The sequence below is a fragment of the Cydia amplana genome, chromosome Z (genome assembly GCF_948474715.1).
Source record: "Cydia amplana chromosome Z, ilCydAmpl1.1, whole genome shotgun sequence".
NCBI lineage: Eukaryota > Metazoa > Arthropoda > Insecta > Lepidoptera > Tortricidae > Cydia > Cydia amplana.
In genome coordinates, this window is record NC_086096.1 from 11,976,196 (window position 1) to 12,001,087 (window position 24,892).

Consider the following 24,892-nt stretch of genomic DNA (forward strand, 5'->3'; position numbering starts at 1 on the left):
ATGTTAGTCATACGCCGTAACGGGCGTTTTCTTTTACCTACTGGCTAAAAGGCGTTTAAATCTAAATTAGCATATTCTGTGCAATGCGATCGTTACATATTTTATACCTACTCGTATTATAAGTTTTTAGCTAATTTAAAATAGCGGAGTTTAACGTGATCTATTTACATATTATGCCATTTGGTGTTAGTTGCATAACATACTTGTATTTATCGTCCATCTCATATGATTCATCCCACACACTTAGGAACCTTTGCCTGTTTTTTTTACTTAGCGACTAAAACCTGGTTAACGGGTACCGCTCGGGCCGCACTAGTGACGACTCAAAGCGAGATTTCGGGCACGTCTTCAGCTACGCATAGTTGGTACAGATCTTGGGGTCACAGTTGTAGTGGTTTGCCCGGCACCAACGTCTAGTACTTACGCGAATACGATTACAGAACCCCGAACCTTTTCGTATCGTAAGCCTTACTTTGCTAAATACCACCGACCGACGTAAAACCTTCACTCAAATACATTATGAAATATGCAGACACACTCATTCGGTTTACGTTAAGAGAGAGACATACACGGATCATATAACAACATTTGTAAGGAAATCATGAGAAGGTTAATCGAGAAGAGTGGAAGGTTTACTCGGCCATATATATATTATTAGATGCGGCAGACGAGGCGGCGTCGAGCCGCCGTAGAGAGTGGCGTAGAAATCAATGTGGCGTGTCGCCACTGGCGAAGGCTACGGCTTTGTTGTCAAAAATTGTGACAATGGCACGACCGCCGCGGTGACGAACAATATTCCGAAACTAACGGATATGCTATATGTATGTATAGACTAACCCTTATGACAGGGCCTTGTATGTATTGAACGTTTATTTATAGAACACTCGATGATGCATTAAGATTAAGCGTGCGATGGGCGGTTTCTTGAAACGGAGTAAATATACCTATTGGTAATATCGGTAGAGCAACATCGATCGTAGAAGACAATATTTAGTCTAGTATAACTAAAAATTAAGTAGGTGCCTACTAAGTTAAAAACAGATTTAATTTGGCTGCTTATTTAGATAAAAATATTAAGAAGTGAAAAAGTCTGACCCTTGTGGTTTGAAATTTTAAATATGTACCTATTAGGTATTTCGGTAATACCAACCATTAGAAACGCCAGATCGCTTAACCACGGTTCAGCAAATCAGTTTCCATTCCATCAGTTTTACTTCTCCAAAAAATTCTAACTCTCAATACTCAGCAGTAATACGATGTGTACGTACGGTATATTTAGCTTCGATAATTAGTGTAGGTAACTAATACGTTATTATGTAGGTGTAGGTTGTAAAATATGTATAATGCAACGATTTAAGACTTAAGCTTTTCATAGGTGTTGCGTATCTTTTGTGGCGAGCATAACAATCTCATGCGGGCCAATTGGGATTCGCCAGTTCGGCCACGATAAGTATATATATATATGTCGAGTTTTTTTTTTAATTTGAACTATATCGCTTTTCACCCTCTTGGTGATTTTCGGGATAAAAATTATGTCTTTCCCTGTAACGCAGACTTTATCTATACCAGATCGATTTAGCGGTTTAAGCGTGATCACGTAACAGACTGACTCACTTTCGCATTTATACGTCTATAAAACACGTCAAAATACACCTAAGTACTACAATATAAGAAATAATAATGTTTAAGTAATAACTTAATTATTTTTCCTTTAATGTTTTAGAATAAAAGAAAATGTATGCTAACTGGTTAATACAAGTTTTAGCGCGCAGATAAAATGCCAATCTGGCTCTGAGAGGTAACAAAACTCATGAAGTCACCAACAATGTATAAAAGATAATATTTGCCCTTGAAGTCCAGACGCTACGATTAAAATGCGTCTCGACGCTGAAGTTCGGATAGGAGCACAGATGCGACGAGACGACTCGACTGAGCATGAAGTTCATTTACAATTGACAACACAAGCTATTAGCTACTTTAAACTAACATAATACTATGTGACGCCTCGTCTGTTCGGTTGCACAAACAAATATCAAATTCTTGAATAATTATAGGTAATATAGTAAATTGCACATTTTATCATAGTGTTCATTTGCCTCATCAGCATTTAGTTTGTATAAAAGTTTCGTAATTAGTCAATAAATACCTATTCATTCACTAATTATTTATTCACGTTCGATATTCTATAAATATGCACACCTATGAAGTTAACATAATTCATGTTTATCTCAAAAAATCGTCTTTTGTGTTCCAAATTTCAAGTTATTTATCTATCAAGTAAATGTTGGAGTTAGCAAGTACTCTGTGTGACACTGTACCTATTTAACTCAAATCACTTCAAAAGTACAAATATCTAGCATGCTATGCAGCTGCTCAGTTAAATGTTTAATATGCTGGCTAACACTCTTTTTTACTTGCTCTCTTTGTACAACTTTGATTAAACTGTCTATTCCGCACTCGCACCTAATGGCTTATTATTAACCGGGAAACTAAAATATTAAACAGGAACTTTCATTGAGCATAAAATAATACAATTTGGCTGTGCATTAATATTTTGTTAAATCGTACCTTTTAGTACGGTTTTACGTACTATTTTTGGACCCTTGCGTAGGTACCTATTATTTTGTACGCAGCGTACATCGTACTACTTAATGTTAGTTCAGGTACAGGACAATTTTTTTAATCTGACAGTACTGGCCAACATAAAAAAGTTGCAGTCGACACTGGAAGTCACAACCGCCAGGTTGTGACTTACCTGTAGGGCTAAGATGGCCGGCTCTTTATCACTTGTCACCATGGCTGTCACCTTCTAACAAATATGTAAGTGCGAAAGTGATGCATAGCGTGACAGGTGATAAAAATGCGACCATGATAGCTGGTGTCTCTATTTATTTATTTTCAAGCTAGGAAATTTAGGAAAGAAAATGCTAATGGAAACGCGCGGTTTCGTTCAACGGACAATCTCGTATTTTCTTGCCTTCGTCAATCGTTTTGTAGTTTGAAAACTGTAAAAACTAAAATTCTTTAATATTGCATTTGCAATTTTGCACTTGCCTTGCAATTTCTTCCGCTGCAGTTGCTGCAAACTGAGAAATATTTTGCTCTTAGGCTATCAGGTAAGTCAAGTCATAGGTACAGTCAAATAAATTATAGGTACTTGTTTATCTAAAGAATTTTATTCAAAAGTATTTCTTTTTAATTTATATATATTTCGTATCCATTATCCAGAAGAAACTTACTTATTTAGTTATCAGCGCAGTTTTACCTAATATTTCCGTTCATTCAAAAACATCCCTCACCCTTTTAGGCTCACCAATTTTTGACGAATCAATCGCACCCGTTATTAACTGTAAATTAAATTTATTCAATTATACATCAGACCTTTTATTTAAAATAAATCCCCATTTGGGCCTTTTCATCATACGTTTTTGCTTACTTACACCCAAATTCATGTATTTACTCCGCAGCATTTAGAAATTTCCGTCCATCCTGTCTTCAATCGACTCTTTCCAAAGTTCTCCACATTTATCTCGACACACATTTCATGTACTCAAGTGGTTCTTCCCATAAGGCTTGGTGGACTGGGCGTTCGTACTTCGGCCAGTTCGGCTCTGCCCGCATTCCTGGCCTCTGTATACGGCTCGCTGTCTCTCGTCGGTATTATTTTAAACCAGTGATGAGACAGCGAACCTGAAGGAGGCCAGAGAGCCCTTTAATTTTTATTTTTTTTTATTGGGAGGAAAATCCGTTGTGGATACCTCCGCACCGCAGGGACAATGCGGAGGTTATGTCGGACTTTCACCGACTAAAAACCTCCCAGTCGTCCTGCTCGGCGCATTTCGGACGGCTGCGGATCTCCAATGAACGCGCCAGTGCCGTCCTACCGTTATGCCCCATTATGGGTCCCCTCTTTTTTCAGTCGCAGTCCCTTAGCTGCGACCGTCTCCGATCCCGAGGACCCCTTTTAGTCGCCTTTTACGACAGGCAGGGGATTCTGTAGCCGTATTCTTACACCCGGGCTACAGGCCAGGGAGCCCTAGTGCGAGTCATGCCCGAGTGCGACATCCCAGTTGCCCGTCATTGTCAGCGGGATTGGGACTCACCACGTCTAAAGGCAGCCCATGCCTCTCTCATGAAACAAAGCCCGGACGATTCTGAACGTGCGGGCATTCTTTCAGTTTCGGCCCCCGAGTCGGGCCACTGGTTATAAGCTCTCCCATCTAGACAAATCGGCACTGTTCTGAATCCAAGTAGCTTAAGGATAGCAATATGCTTGAGCCCAAGCCTCAAGCCTCCAGAATATGTGTCCTCATACCTACGTGCGTGACGTGCGTCTGCGGCAAGGATGTGGACCAGTTGGGCCGCCATGGCCTCTCATGTTCAAGAAGCGCCGGCCGAATATTCCGCCACAGCATACTATTAACGATTTGGTCCGTAAAAATAGTGATTAGCGAAGCATTTTTATTGATGTTATTTAATTGTCTTGCGTTTTTTATTCATGTTTAGTTGCATGGCATGGTTTCTAATGGGTGTTTTAAAGCCTACTAATAAATTACAATGGATAAAGATGGTCCACCGAAGAAAAAACAACTAGTAAAATTTCATATCCATTTAGTAATAAATGGCTTAAGGAAGACATTTTTAAAATCTGGCTCTGTAAAAAGGAAAAAAAAAACAAGCAAGCAACAGCTTACTGCAAGCTCCGCAACTGTTTTCTTACAAACCATAGGTCATGTCTTGAGCGGCACATGGAGTGTGGAAAGCGTGACACTAATATGAAAGCCATAAACACCCAGCCAATTACAAAACACTTAGCACCAAAAAAAGATGAAGAAATGGTAAAGAGAACAGAACTCAAAATAAGTGCTTTTTTAGCTAACATAATTTGCCATTGTTGTTGGCAGATGATTTTATACCATTTATTAGAAGCACTTACCAAGACAGCAATAAGTATTGCTAAACGTGTATCATTGGGACGCACCGAAAGCAACAAAAACGATAACAAGTATTCTAGGTGAATAGGTGACAGATGTTCTGCTGAACTAATAGAAAAATTGAATAAAACATTTTTCAGCCTCATAATGGATGACCCCACTAATAACACAATAAAGAAGCAATGTGCACTTTAAGTTACCTATATTCTATGATGAAATAAAAATCCGTATCCATTTAGTAACAAATGGCTTAAGAAAGACATTTTTAAAATCTGACTCTGTAAAAAGGAAAAAAACAAGCAAGCAATAGCTTACTGCAAGCTCTGAAACTGTTTTCTTACAAACCATAGGTCATATCTTGAGCGGCACATGGAATGTGGAAAGCATGACACTAATATGAAAGCCATAAGTAACACCCAGCCAATTACAAAACACTTAGCATCAAAGAAAGATGAAAAAATGGCTAAGAGAACAGAACTCAAAATAAGTGCTTTTTTACCTCAACACAATTTGACATTGTCGTTGGCAGATGATTTTATACCATTTATTAGAAGCACTTTTTAAGTACCCAGACAGCAATATTGCTAAACGTGTACTCGTATCATTGGGACGCACCGAAAGCAACAAAAACGATAACAAGTATTCTAGGTGACAGATGTTCTGCTGAACTAATAGAAAAAAAACATTTTCAGCCTCATAATGGATGAGACCACTAATAACACAATAAAGAAGCAATGTGCACTTTAAGTTACCTATATTCTATGATGAAATAAAAATAACTAATGAAGTCCGAACTCAATTTCTCAGTATATATGAAGTAGATTTTGGAAAAGCAAAAGACCTGTGCAATGAAATGATAACTTGGTTGCAAAAACATAACATACAAAAAATAGCATGGTTGGTCAATTTAATTGTATTTCAATGTCAATTTAAATGTAATACAAATACAAAAAAATACAAATGCATTTATTTCATTACTTTTTACATCAGTTCTTAGGTATAATATAAGGGTTAGGTAGGTAATTAGTCCATCTTAGGTACATGAAGTAAGTACAGTATTTAAAGTCCGTCAACCAAATCTTGTCAGTAGTAAAAGGCGGCAAATTTGAAAAATCGCGGGTTAGCAACACTGTGTTCGAATAATTCCAAAATGCGTGTCATCTGTGTTTTATCTGTGGAATGTGGATCGTGAACGACAGCCGTCACCTTATTTGTTTTCATTTGGTTTTCATTCTGAATCGTTTCTGTTTCAAGAGATATTTCTGCTGTCACCATTAAATACCAATACATTAAATAAGAATAAGCAAAGCTAAGGGGCCTACAATGTACAATCATGCTCGTTGATGGTAAACATTACTAAAAATTGAGGTTATGACAAGTACATACTGGAAGAACTCTTTCGAACTTTTAAGATTATGATCATATTTTTGTTTTAGGGTTAAAAGGCATAAATAAAATTAAAACGTATGCCTAAATCTATCCAACAAGACCATAAATTGTGTCCTGGAAACCGTCCATAGGCCCACATGTCTAATATTTTCAGCACTACCTATTTACAAAGATGCAATAGAATACTACAGAGTATTATGCTTGGTTGAAGTGACCCGGTAACATTGGTAACTTCATTATATTTTTTCAATTAATGACCTGAATTATAGTGTAAGCTAAAGTGACCCTTATCTTATTTACCTTTAAATTAAATAAACACCCAAATATCAGTTGTTTTATTTTTAATTTCAATTTCAATTTATTTATTTAAAAGACAACAATGGCCCATAATGGTTAGTAACAATTAAGATTAAAAACTAAGTGTTAGTGGAACAAAAACAGAAAGCGATTAAAACATACACAGACAGCAATAACTTAATCTATCACCTAGTAGCGGTTAATGTAATCCTATTTTACAATATATACCAATCAAAAAAATTACACAGGTATGTCATATTCATCCAGAAGAGTACACTAATTTACATTAACAAGTGGCATATTCATATTATATTGTAAATAACAAATATATGCACTATCTAATTATCTGCATTTTGATATGATTTTATTTTAGTAAACTTAGAAGACATAGATAGGGAACAAAGAGAATATAAGCACTACGATAGGGAGTTGTTTTTGATATCTTCAAATTTGTTCATCATTTTGATTAACATTGTTTTAACATCGCTTTTAAATTGTCCGTCCGTTTCAAATTTTTTCAATAAACCGCGAGTGACAATTTGAATTGACGTACGCAGGGCGCGCTCAGCGGAAAAAAAAAATCTTTTGGTTCGATGTACATTGCTGCTTTTCTTAGCGCAATACTGCTCTTTGAGTGTTGCCCTACTTTAGTTTGCTTTACATTGCTACTGACAAGATTTGGTTGACGGACTATATCTAAACATTGTGCAACAAATTGTGTAAGTAATGAAAAAGGTGCGGGTACAGCTTGCTGAATTTAAACCCGCCCTTGGTCAGCTAATTGGAATGGTATTAAGATTAAATATTTTTTTAAATTATGAAATTCACAATAAAAATCAAAACTTTAGTATGTAACAATAGTTTCCTTACGGGGTACTTAATACAGGAACAGTATAGCATATGTTTCGTGTGGTTAGTATTTACCTAAAAGTTAACTTTATGAACGCATCCCTCACGGGGCTGGTCACGTGTATATTCTCAAACTCTTTTTGATAATTCATGTACAACTTTTTAAGCCTAGATTTGAACTGTTGGATACTCTTTGCCTCACGCACAGGAGGGGGGATATCGTTCCAACATTTGGTGGCAGCGTAGCGAAATGACCCCCTGAACGCGGCCGCACGATACTCGGGCGGTACCAGCAGCAGCGCGTGGAGGGCCCGGCGCGGGCGCGCGGAGTCGGCCGCGCGCCGCAGCTTGTCGGCCAGCGCGCGCGACGTTTGCTGTGCTAACACGCGGAACGTCGCGCACGCGAGGTGGACCCGCCGCCGCGCGGATATTTTCAGCGAATTTAGTTGATTGAGCGCTGGAGTTATACGATCGCGACGCCCAAGCCGCTCACTAAATCTTGCACAAGAGTTTTGAACTTTTTGTATACGCTGACTTGTTTTGTAATGTAACCATGCGATGGCAAATGTTTGATACAAGTTCTACTACGTATTTAATATAACTCAAGTACTCAAAGTATCTACTCATAAAATATTAGACTAGACATTGCTATATTTTGATACACTCACTACGTAAGGTACACACATTAAATGATATTTGCAAATATATCTATATATAGGCGTACGTAATGGAAAATTCTCGTGTGCCATTAAGTTAATAGCCGTAGGCCAAGCAATTTTTTTTTTCGAAGAATTAATTCCCAGCAAGCTGGAAATTGTTTCAATACCTTCATTTGGTCCTGCGCAGTGCCGGATTAAGATATTTTGATGCCCTAAGCATTCCTAGACCATGGTGCCCCCTCTTCCTAGGGTCATCAAGATTACATTGAATTTTCTTGGTAAATTGAGTGACGTTCATTGCCGCATTACTGCTGAGAATGGACTTTTCAATCAGTCACATTATTTGTGACGTCCCACGGGTAAAGGTACCTTATGGCGGTTGGCGCCTACGCTATTATAAACGCCGCTCCAATACAATTGCGGTGCTATGCGATGTAAGCGCCAGGTGCCATAAGGTATCTTTTCCCGTGGAACGTCACATTTTATCACGAAAATTGACAGTGCAGCAGTAAATTTGTAACAGTAATCCTGCTGCAGTCTCTACTCGAATGTCAGTTACTAAAGAAACGCGAGCGTAGCGAGCGCGAAAATGTTTCATTACTTACAAAAAACGCAATTCGATCATATTCGATTGACAATTGGACATTTTTACTTTTAGTCCCAAACAGGGGCGGATCCAGGATTTCATACAAAGAAGAGATGGGATAGTTTTCTGTCAGCCTAGCTTCGGGCTCGATGTTTAAGGGTCGCAGCAAGGTTGTTTTCAGAGACGCAAGGATGAAGAGCTTGGAGTTGATCAATGACGAAGTCTGGACGAGACCGAAGGCCTAGCTCCGCATAAGGCTGAACGTCCGGAGCGTCCGATCGCGATGCGTTTCATAGTTACAACCACTGGCGAAGTGTGAGCAAGGCAGAATGCCCAGCTTCGAGAGAGGAAAGCTTGGATTTGGATCCAAGCCCAAGTGTAATTAAGGCAGAATATCGACTTTGACGTGAGGTAGAAGGTCTCGCATAAGACCTGACGCCGAACTGCAAAAGAGTGGCTTGAAATCGAATCTATGTAATCACGACTCTCCTACCGCTCGCTCTTTGGCTTCACTCGAAAGCGCAACTTGATTCAGGATGCTTTTACTTTTCGGCTTTCGCGGGGCCCCTTATAACACTTCCTGGACAATTAGGTCGCAGGATCGCGGCTATGCAGTAACACGGGCTGGCCGACTAATTTGGCGTGCAAGAGCGCAAAATTCGCTATAAAATCGGTAACCTATGTCGAAAAAATCGGCTCGCCACAAACCCGAAGGCAAGATTTTTTGGCCTTGAGGATGAGCGTATGGTCAAATCAAGGGCCTGCGTTGGAGATGTTCTTTCTTACGTGCCCTCACTTTTTTACTCTTAAGACCCTTCGTTACTAGATGGGTACTTGTACATATTTAAAAAGTTTCATCATGTACCAACATACTCCATTACATTACGACCGCAATGCTAAATGCAGCCTGCACGTTTTTTTGCCTACGTTTTTGGTGCCCCCCTAGACGTGGTGCCCTAAGCACGTGCTTCTTTTGCTTATTGGTTAATCCGGCACTGGTCCTGCGTGTAATAAATGTTTGCCCTTTGCAGTTTTTTTTGCTTGTATCTCTAAAAAGGTACTTCAGACGGAAAATTTGCTTAAATCATGATGAAAATTGATATCTGAGGATCCGAAAGACAAGACAAGAGATCAAATTTAATGTTATTGAAAATATGTTTAAGTCATATTATACTCTATATGTCACTGCAATTTCAGGGTTCTAACTTAGATAAGCGACAAAATTACAGAAGGTTGAAAATGGTCTATGGCTCCGAGAAAAGGATAATACGTACAGCCGTGCCTTTGTTTCGCTCGATTTGGCGGGGGCGCAACGGTGCGCTCGAATGAGTAGGGTACCTCGAGTTGTCTTAATGCCCATCTCTTCTAAATAACTAATAACATGCGTCCAAGCACGTCGACGCCTGTAGCGTAGGCTGATTAAGATTAAGAACACGTGGGCGAAAAGACGAGCCCGCCATTCAAGCTACCTATTTACGAAGGGCTTCACTACTATTACTAAAATAATTTTCGTTACATCGTTACATCAACATTAACACGTTATTGCCTTTTTCGTTTTGAGTCGTGGTTTCCCAATACTCATACGTGCTTGAATCTTCCCTCTGAATGTCGGCAGTGGAATTCTACAGTGGATTACATTGTCAGACAAGCAGCCGGGCCGGTAATAAAGGTAGGAAATACCTTTTCACCGCGAGCCTGCCACAGGTTGGCGTACACCTACTTACCTATAGAAACAAGAATACCCTTTTCTATTACCTACAAATGTGCTTAGCTACGTGATTTAAGTCTATACGTAACATGAACGAATAGGTACGAAATTATTTTGATTTAAGTATTTATGCATTGAGCCTATTAAACACCATTTGAACATAGCACAGTTGAAGGAAAACTGCATTTGACTTCTAAAACCGTAATCTGTTAAATTTCCTTCTATTTATAATTTAGATGTCTCCAATCTCTATATTTGTTCCTTGTTCCTAGCCCAAGCCTTTTTAAAGATGCTGACTAGGTACCTACGCGTGCCACGCCGAAGTTCATAAGAGCTCTAAAAATAATTTGTAATGAATTTGAATATAAGCAATAAAATGCCAATACCATTTCAAAAAATATAAGTTTAATCCGGTAGGCAGATCGGTGAAGGTCGAGTCGTTACGTGGGATCTTAGACCATAATTAATGTTTTCGGCGGTGCGGGTGGTCGGGAGGGTACTTGCTACAGATGTCGCGACCACACTTATTATAGGTACTTGTAAGTACTTCGACTGAAGGCTCGCCCGCGGTCGATACACCGGCAACAACGGCCTAGCTCCGCGTCGCGTGCTAGCCGCCGCTTCCTCCCCTAGGTGTTGGCATTTCCCATTCCCGACACGCGCTGACCCAATGAATGTCGCCGCGCCTCACCTTCACTTACTCACCCGCCTAAAAATACGCTTCACTACATTCACTTCATATATCTTCAGAACGACGCCACAAATTTACTACGTCACTTCCTTTGTTACCTAACACTTTCATTGCCCTAATCTTTTTACAATACAAGTGAACTTCAGTGATTCGTACGTATTTTAAGGGGTTTACAACTACTTAGGCCATGCTGAAAGTTCCTATAATCTCAACAACTAATACAATATAATAGTCCCGATGCATATGTTCTCACTTCTCGCCTACTCAGAGCATTTTTTGAGGTTCTCCCGTTTGTACAAAAATAATGATTTAGTTTAAAAATCACCAATGTTTAATGCTATAATAATTGTCGTTTATTTGTATATGGAAATATTTTACAATATCTTAAATCAAATATATTATCAATAACATAATCAAAACACAAAAAATAGCATCTGTGGTTTTTTTTCGGGTAGGAACATAACAGACTAGCTGTTGCCCGTGACTTCGTACGCGTGGTTGTATGTTGGTGGTTATATATTCTACATTAGCTTAGAATATTATGCAGCAAAAGATGAGGGACGGTTAATCATTTGTAATTATTATACAACGCATGATATTTGTCTAAGCTGTCACAACCTACGAAGTTTCAAGCCCCTAACTGAAAAAACTGTTCTCGATATAATCCCTCTCAACCCCCTTAGAATATTTTCAAGTCCACTATTAATAAAAACCTAACTGCCTATTTACGAAGTTTGTAGTTCCTAGCTTAAATTAAGATCTTCCTTTAGTTGAATTTACCGTTAAATTAAAATCGAATACAATTCAATCTTTCCAGGTATCCCAAACCCAATAAACTATAACAATCACTCCATTTTTTATTTCAACCAATTAAGTGAATCAAGCCAGGCGATTCGCATACCAAACGAGTAGCAATAAATTTATACTCTCATAAAATATGCATAACTTCTGCATTTAATACAACAAAATGCGAAGAAGTGGAAATAATGTGGAATCATCGATGGCCTCCCTTTAATATAGCCTTCGTTTCCCAAGCACTCAGTACGAGCAAGCTTAGTTAGTAGTAAAATAGCTCCGAGAAAGACTGCTTTGTGTTTGGTGGCATAAGTAGGCTCGTAGCGAGCTCGCCATGCTGTCCAGGAGCTTATTGTTGTAGAGACGTGCGAGTCGATTACACGGGACGAAACAAGACAATAGGAGATGAACCCGGCGCCCAACCCGCCACGCCAGCCTGACCTGACCTACTGCCGCGTACACAAGGATATCTCATGCGAAAACTTATCTTTGAGAGTTGCGATTAGGTCAATCCGAGAATCAGGGATATATCCGGAATCCTAAAAAATATCTGCAAACTAATTGAACTTGACCATAATGGAAATACTAAAGAGCACTAGTATTATAGATTTATTAAATACTTGTACTTAATTAATTTAATAACGTGTATTGATGCTAGGACGCGTTTAGAGGTTCATTGTGTTCTTAAATTAAGTCATTACGCAAGTGAAACGTTTATTCTAACTTCAATAATAAATGAAGCATTACATGACATAAAAGCTCTCCAAGGGGCCTCTACGTGTTGGATCTGTGTCCCCACTATCAAAAAACCGGGATTATAGGCCCGTGATATCCAAGGAGATACAAATAATGAAGTAATAAACTTATAAACGAAGGTTCTATTTAAGTAATTCGCCAAAATACCAGTTACAAATAGGTCATCAAAACTAAATGGATATTGTTCATGAAAAGTCAATAAACTCGATTGTAAATTTAAACACATCGCAAGAAGATGTGTGTGTTTAGATGCGCGGAGCCGGCATCGGCGTCGACTCGCTACAGCCTAAATGGCGCCGCTCGTCTAACTTCCCCACTTAACTTCGCTATAAAACCAACTTCGTCGGTTATTGGCGAACAGTGCAATTACTTTGGAACAGGGATCAAGCTTCTGCGAGCTTTATTCGGCATTTTATTGGAAGTAAATTAGCATGATAGATATTATTAATACCAATAGGTGTTGGCATCAGGTCTAGGTACTTAGATAAAAATCTTAGTAGCATTTTATTAATTATAAAAAAAAAATTAAACAAAAACAACAAATTTTATGCTTTAAGGTTAGTATAAAAATGAGAGATTTGAGGGTATAATAAGTGGATCCGGAGCGAAATGAGGTATTTCGATACACGTGTTCCTACATAGTATTAACCTACCTACTTTTTATGCGAAGATATTAGGTAGTTAAATACTTAAATAAAAAATAAATTAAAATTTCACTCTCATATATTCGTACATAAGTAGTTAGCTAAAAGTAATTAGCGTTATTTTTAATTCAACAGTGGATTAATTTTAACCGTGAGCTATATTTTAGTTACTTAGTCCGTAATGGTCCGTTCGCGATTACTGAATCACGAGTCGAGAGGCGTGGCTCCCACTTCATAACCTGGCGGTAGCGGAGCGCGGTCACGCGATCACTTACTTGAATATACACCACAACGATTTATCACAATTAAACATAAAACAGTTATAAAAATACCATTCAAAACCTTTTACGGTGGCCAGACAGGAAAGGCTACTTTGGTTAACGCTCCGCTGTAGTCATTATCATAACGAAGACAGTATAATGTCGCTTATTCAACGCTTGACGCGCTATTATGAAAAATAGAAACAGCTGGGTTTCCACTGCGGAAGGGTAATGAGCGAGTAATATCTATTTAAACCTTAAATGCAATAAAAACATTCTGATAATTAGATGAAATCTAATATATTTTTTATCAATAATTTTATATTTACTTAGGTTCATAAATATGTGACTTCTAACACTGATTTAGCAGTAAAATCGATGTTTTGTTTTTCCTTTTTTTCCCAGAATCAGTAAACAAAGAACAGGTACGCGTCGCATATTATATTAATCCTCCAGATTTCGTCTTAGCTAAAATACCCCCAAAAATAGTACGCTAATTGTAGGTAGATGACACTATCAACGATGGTTTCTGTTGTAACGCCAAGGGCCTCCAAAATATTTACCCCAGAGCCACAATGCAACCTACAATCCATATGAACATAAATTGTTCCGCATCTAAACTTGATTTTTATGGCTTCTATATCTTCCCCAAAAGGCGACTGATAATAGTATTTTATGCAACCGTTGTTTAAGAGGGGTCAAAAAAGGCGAGTGGCGTGAGTAACAATTTGAGGCGAAGCCGAAAATTGTTAATAAAGACGCCACGAGTATTTTTTGACTCAGTTAAACAACGTTGCATACAATACTTTTTCTACGACCAAGCACTTACTTTGAAAAAAAATTGTAAATTTAACAAATATTTTTCATTCAACAAAAATAATACTTAACAAGTGGAATCATATAGGACATAAACATAATATATGTAGGTAAACAAACCAAACCCGGTCACCGCGCTCCGCGCCCCACGGCCGGTTGGTCAGCGACACTTTCTTGTAACTCATGAGGCCCTGGTACTTGCTCTTAGTTATAGTGTGTCAAAGGACTGTCTTATTTCAAACATAGACTGAGATAATCATACCATCTTTGTCTTACACTAGTACTAGCACCCAAAAGAAAAGGATAAAAATAGTTTTTTTTTGTTCCTATTTACTGACAAATTGGTTTGACCAACTATAAATTACAATTTTGGATAGTTTTTTTCTCGATTTTGGCCAACCGCGCCCCTCGCCCCACGGCCGGTTGGACGGCCGGTTGGTCAGCGACACCTTCTTGTAACTCATGAGGCCCTGGTACTTGCTCTTAGTTAAATTACAATTTTGGATAGATTTTTTTCTCGATTTTGACCACAGTAGCCTATGGAGACTAACAAGCAACGCTAAGCGGTGTTCGTAGTCTATGGATCTTGCTATATTACGGGTGTGACATGCGCGTTTCTGATTTCTGAAGCAACTTTATTGTTTCTACTAGTTAGTGTTAGTACTCATCTGTCAGAGATGACAATTAAAATTAAGTTGGCAACAATGTATATCATACAATATTTTTTAAGTGGTGATTACACGAAGTATCGTAAAAGTACCAAAAAGATACTGCGTGTATGCACAAATACTTTTTTGGGGAATAGACTAAAGACTTGTCTTGTATAGGTGAACCAGGATCTATTGAGGGTGCGCCATGTTGCGGAATTTTACTGGAACTAATTTTTTCATACTACACTGAATTGTCACCCTATACATGAGAATAACAGCGCCCTCTTGACAATTATCATATATTACTGGTCAGGCTATATAACATAGGGGTTTAAAGGTGTGTGTACGACCTTTTAAATGACAAACAAAGGTACGGGAGTAGAAAAAATATCAAATGATATTGCGCACACGAATTCCGAAAAACTCATTGGTACGAGCCCCGGTTCGAACCCGCAGCCTTGGGATTAAAAGCTGTACGCCTTACCCCTAGGGCACCAGCGGCTCATTAAAATAGTATTAGTAGGTTTCAGTAGGTATCAAACATAACTTGTGGTTAAAATTTGGCACTGTTATTTAGGAGAAATTTAAATAAGCGCAAATTAACTAGACACCCGAGACCGATTTGCATAAAAACAAAGTGCCGGAATTAACAAGCGGAATTATTATTCTGAATACTCATTGAGTACGAAAACGTTGAAAACTCAAGATGAAGATCTTGAGCGAGGCGAAACTTGTACACTTTTAAAATGTCCAATTAGTCCTTATATAGGGATAGGTTCTTTTAAACAATCCGTCGTCCTTTTTACAATACCTACTTCACATACGACACGCACCCGTTATGAAGCATTATAGTAGGAGATCCCGCATATATGGTCGACCTTCACCGATACGTCTGACGGTTGAAACTTGTATTTTATGAAAGAAAATATGTTCCAGAACATAAATAAATAGGGTTGCCTAATGAAATATGGTCAAGGCTATTTTTAATTAATTAAAAAAATATATTTTTTTCTTCAAATTTCACCGATTTGTCTGACGAACGAAATAAGTTCCATTGGAAAGTATACAACTTGTACAACATGAATCAACTAGGTTGCCTATCTTTTTCCGGTCACTATTACGAGGTTGCCGTGTTTAAACAGGTGGGTTTATATCGATAATTGCACTCATCTGTCTGACGCTTGAATTATATATCAAAATGATGGTAATTTTATTGCGAATACAGTGGTATAGGGTTGCCTGCGAAAATACGGTCCCAAATAAGGGTTGCCAGGCTTTTTAATAAAATAAGAAGAAAAGATTTTTAGCGATAACTCAAAAACGGCTTAACTGATCACGATTGTTTTAACTCAATACTCTCAATCAACCAGGTTTCATAGTAGATATGATATACTTAATCTATGAAGGTACATTAATAAGTAAACATCGCTACCAAGTTTTTAATGGAACAGTATAAGTATTGTCTAAGGACTTTTCTCTATGAAACTCATATCAACTTATTTTAGTATTAAAATTAACTAAAATATGAATCTCTATTATAAAGGCGCAGCGGCCTTTTCTTGTAAAAAAAAACAAGTTACTTACAGTAAGTGGCGGTGGTCAGCCGATCGATTGTGTCTTGTTTGAGTTTCGAGTTCTTCTTGCCCATGGCGGCGGCTACCTGACGGCGGACTGCGGTACCAAGTCACTTGGTCGACACTCGAAGTGACGTTTTACATATTACTCTTGTCCGCGCACGACGGACTACCTGCAAATAGATTTACAATTACAAATGCGAAATGACCAACGTCAAATCATGTTCATTTAAAAGAAGAGGTAATGTTGAATTAAGTAAGTTTTTTGTTTATTTTACGTAAAGGTCGGAATCGTGAAGATATCAACTTAGTTGTACAAAAATTCATCAACGGATTAACCGAAGCATTTGCTACCGATCTCTTTCTAGTACTTAGGATAGAACTTCTCTATTCCTGTCTCAGCCAACATAAATTATAGCTGTTTTCCTTCTCCTGAATATTGTAAGGAGAACGACGAAAAGCGGCGCAACGTAAACGAAACACTTTATTTTGGCGCGTCTTTTGCGAAAACAAGCCATTTATAAAATAGCGATAAATCAAGAGCCTCTTTCGCATCTTCTAGCGTATTTCATAACATAAAGTTGACGTAAATCTCTTTAAAAACAATATTAATCTTAATTTAAGATGTTGCCTAAATAAATTAGACAATAAGCTAATTACGTGAGTCATACTTGGTCATACCAAAAGCTTTAGGATAGGTATTCTTTACTTATTTAAGTAGTATTTGATGATGTCAAGCTATGAATTGCCATAAAGTCTAATTATTTGCAAACTACTTCATTTATTAAATAATAAAAAGGAAAACCCTGACGTATAATGTTAATAAGACGTAGAATGTCATATTAAAATTCAGGTAGGAAATATGCCTAGGTGCATTCTTAAGAAGAACCGGCCACCGCACTGCACCGGTTGCTAAGGAAAGAGTGTGGTGCGACGTTTTCAGGAACTTAAAACTTAATGGAACTGTCTACTTGGAAAGTGGAATTTGTACCTTTTAGCGTTTTGTATTTATCTTCCGGTAGCACCGAGCACACACACACTCCATTACAAAAATTTCCGGAACCACTAACTCTATTCCCTCAATGATTGAGTTCGTTATCTGAAACGAGGGAAAAACGTTGTTACTACATTAAAGTTGTCATAAGTTTATTTCGCACAGCATAGAGATTCCTTCGCTTCCAGCATTTTAGTATGGAAGTGTTGAGCGCATACCTACACATTAGACGAAAATTATAATTCACGGAACTATAATTTAAAAACAACCGTTCAAAAACGTCATTGTGACTGCCGAGTTATTATTACATACCCCGAAACAACGGAGCTAGCAAAACCGTAGCATATGACAGTTTTGTGTCAGGGTTGGCGATTATGATGAACCATTTTGCTTTAACTTTATTGTATGTAAGATTAGTAAAATTGATCGAGAAGCTTGTTGACCCTCTTCCGATATAACCCGGTTTAATGTACTGTCAAATAATATAAATTAACAGGTCAATGTCAATATTAGACGCGTTTCAATGTGTCTGTTATTTTGTTTATAAACTTGCGTTTTTTTTTGCATTTCTTTCAAATATTAACATGAAAAATATCATTGCTTGAAAATATTGGTGTGAAAACAAAGAAAAAATATTTTTTGTACTTTAGTTTATACGTAGTAGTGATAACCCTGACGTACAACTGCTACAGATTTAACTCACATTTATAGACGGGTCTAACACGAAATTTATTCAATTACCTTTATATACCGACGTTTCGACACAGGTTTCACTGGTCATGGTCGCGGCCAACTGATGTCCCAGCAAAATGTCAAAACAGAGATTTGACATTTTGCTGGGACATCAGTTGGCCGCGACCATGACCAGTGAAACCTGTGTCGAAACGTCGGTATATAAAGGTAATTGAATAAATTTCGTGTTAGACCCGTCTATAAATGTGAGTTAATATGTGTTCAAACCGCGAAGGTTTTAAATATTATATGCTACAGATTTGCTAGCTCGGTTGCGAGGTATGGCTTATTAATATCTTAAAGCTTCAATGATCTTGAAGCTAAGCGTTGTGCGATATTCCCCTAATTTAATAGTAGGTATTAATAATTCGCATAGCATATCGAGTATATTTATAAAGGGCAAGCTCGGATGTTGAAATAAAAGATCTTCTTTAGACTCCTTGTTTTTAATTCCACTCTGCACAATCCAAATCATACAAACTGCCGGCATTAACAATATAAAACTCTAATCGCAAAAATGATCACCGCGTCTTATTGTTAGTTACTTCTGCTTGTCTTTGTGTTTTTTTTTAATTCCTCCTCTCGATCCGACATCTGTCACTTTTCCCGCGCATCGCGCCTAAGTTTGTTTTTAAAACGGTCTCACACTAATAAGGCACGTTCACATTTACATACAATTTGTTTATTTTTTTTTTACATGTAAAACTATTAACTTTATTAATCAAAAATACACAAAACACACAAACACAAAGAAGAGAAACACACATACAATTTGCTAAAGTTTAAATATAAAAGTCCAATTAATTATGGACGTGATGTCGGAACCTAACATTTAGGACGCTGGAATAAAAAAAAGGTTTTTCAATGAAGCATAAAATAGTTGCGTACTGATAATGATAACCCATTAGCAACTAATCATAAGAAAAACCGATTATCACCTCACACTATCATTATTCGTGTATAAGTGGTTAACAAAACAAAACTATGAGCTTTTTAGGATTCATATAACGACATTACGAGGGGTATTCAAAATATTCTCGGTATGAGAATGAAAACAAACAAGTACGAAAAGTTTGATATTTTTATTTTTCAATATACTCCCCCCCTATGTTCATACACTTAAAAGATCGATCAATTATTTTTTTTAATCCCTCGTAAAAATATTTTTTATCTTTCGTGTAAAAATGCTCCTCCACTGCCGCCTTCAATGCTTCATCGTCAGAAAATTTATTTCCACGCAGATCCTTTTTAAGATTGGGGAGCAAAAAGAAGTCGCTGGGGGCTAAGTCCGGACTATACGGTGGGTGAGTAACAGTTTTAAACCCACGTTCAACAATAGCTGCCTTGGCAATATGAGCAGTATGGACGGGGGCGTTGTCATGCAGAAGCAGAATACCTTTGGTTAACTTTCCTCGCCTCTTTTCTTTAATTACATCCTTTAATTGACGTAGAATGTTAGCGTAGTACTGTCCTGTGATATTTACACCTTTTTCTTTATAATCGATTAGTAATACTCCTTCACAATCCCAAAATATCGTGGCCATGACCTTGCCAGCTGAAGGGATGACCTTGAACTTCTTGGGATGAGCTGAACCCTTAATGTGCCACTGCATGGACTCTTGTTTACTCTCTGGGTCATAATGATGAACCCAGGTTTCATCTCCAGTAACTATTCTTTGCAGCACCTCATCAGGATTTTCACCGCACAGGTCAATAAAATCGGAACAACAAGCTACACGCATGTCTTTTTGAAGCCGAGTCAGCATTCGCGGAACCCATCTTGCACTTACTTTTGACATATTAAGATGGTCATGTATAATATCATGTACGGTACCAATAGAGAGATTGGTTACTTGTGCTATAGATTTTACCTTCACTCGACCATCTTCCAATATAAGTTTTTCCACTTTATCAATATTTTCTTGTGAAGTAGCTACTACAGGCCGGCCAGGTCTAGGGTCATCTTCAATACTCTCCCTTCCGCGTTTAAACTCGCTTGACCACTTTTGAATGGTAGATAAAGAAGGAGCAGACTCACGGTAAACACAATCCATTTCCTCTTTTATGGTTTTTTGATTTTTACCCTGTTTTGTCAAGAATTTTATCACGCATCGATGTTCTAATTTAGTTAACATTGTCAATTCGCACAGGATGTTCATGTTTGTTCAGCAATTGCAGAAAAACAAAAGACTATCTCGGTTCGAATTATACTTTTTTTTAATGTCAATGAATAAACCTTAGCGGCCAGTAACGAAAGAAATTTTAGAAGAGGTCGTAAGATATCAATACCGAGAATATTTTGAACGCCCCTCGTACAACTTGCGAATAAAAGATTCCGACGTAAAATAGTTTTGAAACATGCAGTTTGCAAAATGTACGAGTTGCGATAATTGAATTCAAAGTTTATAATCGTGAAGTTCCTATAACTTCACGATTGATGATTGTTACTATTAAATAAATCTACAAAGATCAAGAATTAAAAACATAGGCAGATTAGATTGCCAGAATTTCAAAGAAGAACTTGACAAATGGAAGGAAAATGTCAATTATTGATAATTTACGGGAAATAAGAAATAGGCGAATGATTATTATAAATCATGACTACCTATTTATTTTACCACAATAAAAATGGTTTTAATAAAATAAAAATAGTCCTAAAAATGGAACTGATATTACAAAAGAAATATTTATTTATTTAAACTTTATTGCACAAAATACATTATACAACAATGTACAAATGGCGGACTAAATGCCAAATAATCTGAATGAATCTCCCAGATGCAAGAAATAAACGGTCCCGTAAGATGAGATTTGTGGAGGTCATTATGGTTCCGATTCCTATAATTTAAATGACTGCCATAATGAACGCCGAGCGAAGTTTTTAGCAAACTATGAGCCTACAGTTAGTAATAAAGAGTAAGTTGTATAAGATACGATGTTATAGGCGTTCCAAAATTGAAGCGCTTACCTTGTGACAAATTGTACAAGTTGCCTTTAGTCGCACCTCGACAAGCGAAAAATGTACACGGTTGATTTTTTTTTAATATTGCCTGTATAGCATAAAAAAGTTAGCCTGCTGCGTAAAACAGAACAAATTCATGTAGCTTTATTGTGACCTATTTATTATTTTTTCTACTCCCGTACTTTTATTTGACATTTAAAGGGTCGTGCACACACCTTTAAACCCCTATCTTATAGTTGTCAAGACAAGTCTTTAGTCTATTCCCCAAAACTGAATTTGTGCATACACGCAGTATCTTTTTGGCGATTTTACGATACTTCGTGTAATGACCACTTAAAAAATATAGAATGGATTACAGTGTTGCCAGCCTTATTTTAAATGTCATCTCTGACAAATAAGTGAACCATAGAAATGTTTTTCTTTAATTTCATTCATTCATTCATTCTTTTCCCGCCCGTACCCTCCATTATTGCTACTTCTTGAATTCAAAGTAAGTGCTTGGTCGTAGAAAAATTATTGTATGCAACGTTGTTTAACTGAGTCAAAAAATACTCGTGGCTTCGCCTCAAATTGATACTCACGCCACTCGCCTTTTTTGACCTCTCTTAATCAACGGTTGCATAAAATACTATAACATTAACCTCTCATTGCTAAACTCGTCGCGTCTGTATAAATTATGAGTTTATCATAAATGCGTTAATTATTTCACGACGCCGCCAACGCGTTACATAAATAAGGGTTCGGGACGGAAAAGCTATGAGCTTGTTTTTAATCACTAATGATTTGCGTGTCGATGCCGGCACCAAGTCTCTCGTTTGTTTTATTAATCAGAGCAAATACCCGCCCACCCATGCCGTCTTTCCATAAGCTTAATACAACATTCATTATAAACCGATCATAAGAACTGGCTTGGCTTCATGAATCTAGTATTAGGGCTCATTAGATGATGCGAGAACTCGCATGCGAGTTTCATTACATTGCGGGTTTTGATCGGTCGTTTGAATTGGACGTAACCAACAGTCCGCAATGTAACGTCTAAATCAGCCCTTAAACAAGATTGGGCATACTCATGGTGGGGATGACTGACAGAACAGGATAGTCTTATGTATGTTTCAGTAGGAGTAGCAGCGAAAGCGCTATTATTGTTTGTCCTTGTCACAGTCTCACATATTTTTTGTTCCCCACCGTAAATTTAGTATGGATTATGGTGGGTAACAAATAAATTCGACTAATCATAGCGTCGCATTGCGTATGTTTTGTCCCTCACGGAGGCACGCGTAGACAACTTCTATAGGATGCTATACCTTCTATGCTTGGCTTATATTTGTATAATTAATATATTGATAATAAACCAAAGAAGCTTTAGCTTCTAGAACCTGGATGTAAGTACATATATGAATCGTGTAAACAATGAAACATCATGCGATTACCTACCTACGTTTCCATGATGGCAATGTAGTTAATGTCAGCCGGGCGTAAGATAATAAGTATAAGCATAATATTTTTTTCGTCCTTGGTAATGAAGAATATTTTAAAAAGTTGAAAGGTAACCTAAATATTGTCGGTGTTTTTTGTTTCAAAATAGGCCTACCTATGTAGGCGGTGACGCGTTCGTATATTCGCATCTTCACAACAGGTATGTAAGTATGTTGTAGTATGTAGATTGTATCCCATCAAAAACATTAATGTAAAAAGGCGCAAGTCTCGCAACGCTTTTACTACAAAAAAGTTTTGAGATGTAATGTGAAACCAAGTCGGTTATTTTAATCAGTGCCAGGGGGTGTCAAAACCGTATCAATAAGATATCTTTAATTTGTAATACGTATAATGACTTGGCCATCGCACGGCTGCATAATGACGAAAGGATCATCGTTACCTATTAAAAATAATTCTAATTGAACATAACGCTAGCGCTAATTGCAGTTTGAGCATTACACATATTTACGAGTACGGTATGAGTAAAGCATTATGTGCGACTGCCAAGTCATTATATGTATTACAAATTAAAGATATCTTATTGATACGGTTTTAACACCCCCTGGCACTGATTAAAATAACCGACTTGGTTTCGCATTACATCTCAAAACTTTTTTCTAGTAAAAGCGTTGCGAGACTTGCGCCTTTTTACATTAATGTTTTTGATGGGATCTCATCTCTTTTTGTAGGCAGTCCTTCTTTTCGGGTACTCATACCCATACTATGTATACACATATCATAACTAAACATATCTTCATTCATACTCACATCGTACATCGTAGTGTACCTTGACTTTACCTACTATTTGTAGGAACTGCAACAGTAACTTTGTAATATCATATATTTATATGGGATTACAAACTTACTTATGCAGTTCTTAGATCTTTAAAACGTGACTGATATTGCAATATTTTTAGGTTTTCCCTTTATGTGGCCATTAAACCCTAACTCTGTACCAAATTTCAGCTCTCTGAGTTTATGGGAAGTACTAGTTCTATTCTGATGATCATGAGTGAGTGAGTGAGTGTCATAAATGCGAAACTTTGCTTTCGCTTAACTTCGGAACTAAATGACCTACAGACTTGAAATTTTGGATTTTAAGTATGTGATTATAGCTTACTGGATGACGAAAATTTCTGCGTTCTGGTCTTATCCAGAGGTTCTCAAATAGGGGCCTGAAAATGCGGCGAAATGGTTCCAGTAAAGGATGGTACAGCAGTGTTTGCTTCGCGCTCGACTTGGCGGGAGCACTGCCGTGCCCCCAGATTCAAATATCAACAGAGTACCTAGGTATATTGTCTATATTGAATTACTGATTATTTCTGGAAGCACGAATGTGGAAGAAGGTACTAAAACTTTATTAGACAATCACGGGTAAACGGCGCAACAGAGTTGCTATGTTACGATTTGCAATCTATAAAAACGTCTAGTACCTAAATGAGATATTTATGTTTGAAGCATGGCATAAAGTAAAATTACACAGAGGTATTTTATTTGTGTTACTTGAAAATAATACTAGGTACGTAGATGTGGATTTCTAATAAAGCAAGCACAACCAAAATTCAATTCCTGTTTTATTAAAGAACAAAATTACAACGATGCAATATCCTTCATCTATCGTATGTACCTATGTGTTACACGTGTCAAATCATTACCAACGCAACGTCTTCTAAAACTTGACACCTTAACTGTTTATTCGACCTGCCTTAGCAACACAGCAAATACGTCTTTTCTCAAAAAACGCGATCACGACGCCATCTATCGGGTCCAATGGTAAATCTAAACCATCCAGGGACCCACCCAAGTATACACACAAACTTTCATCCAAATCGCTCCAGCCGTTTAGGTGGAGTTAGGTTACTAACACACGTACAGAAGAATTATATATTTTATGTTCGTGTGTCTGTCACAGTTTTTCCAACTACATTTGTCCGACCTACCTATCCTATATCAGAAACGATCGAATAATTTTATTAGGTGTATAACTCCGCTTGATGATCAATTACTTAATCATTGACATTACATCAAAAATACATCGACCCATCGAGTAATTAGTAGATGGGAACTCTGTATATAACAACAACAACCATAACATCAATGTTCCGGAATTGTAGCTTTCG

General features: G+C 37.5%; 1 protein-coding gene across 2 annotated transcripts in view; it reads right to left on the reverse strand.

The window, feature by feature from the left end:
• LOC134661351 (frequenin-2) overlaps positions 1 to 24,892 on the reverse strand; it is a 190,313-nt gene that overhangs the window by 86,257 nt on the left and 79,164 nt on the right. The window contains exons 2-3 of one of the 2 annotated variants that reach the window (XM_063517389.1): positions 17,600 to 17,707; positions 16,619 to 16,781 (exon numbers count right to left, since the gene is read on the reverse strand). In XM_063517389.1, the coding sequence (XP_063373459.1) occupies positions 16,619 to 16,682 (64 nt within the window). In that variant the 5' untranslated portion in view covers positions 16,683 to 16,781; positions 17,600 to 17,707. The remainder of the gene's footprint in view (positions 1 to 16,618; positions 16,782 to 17,599; positions 17,708 to 24,892) is intronic. The other variant, XM_063517388.1, reaches the window with a different exon arrangement.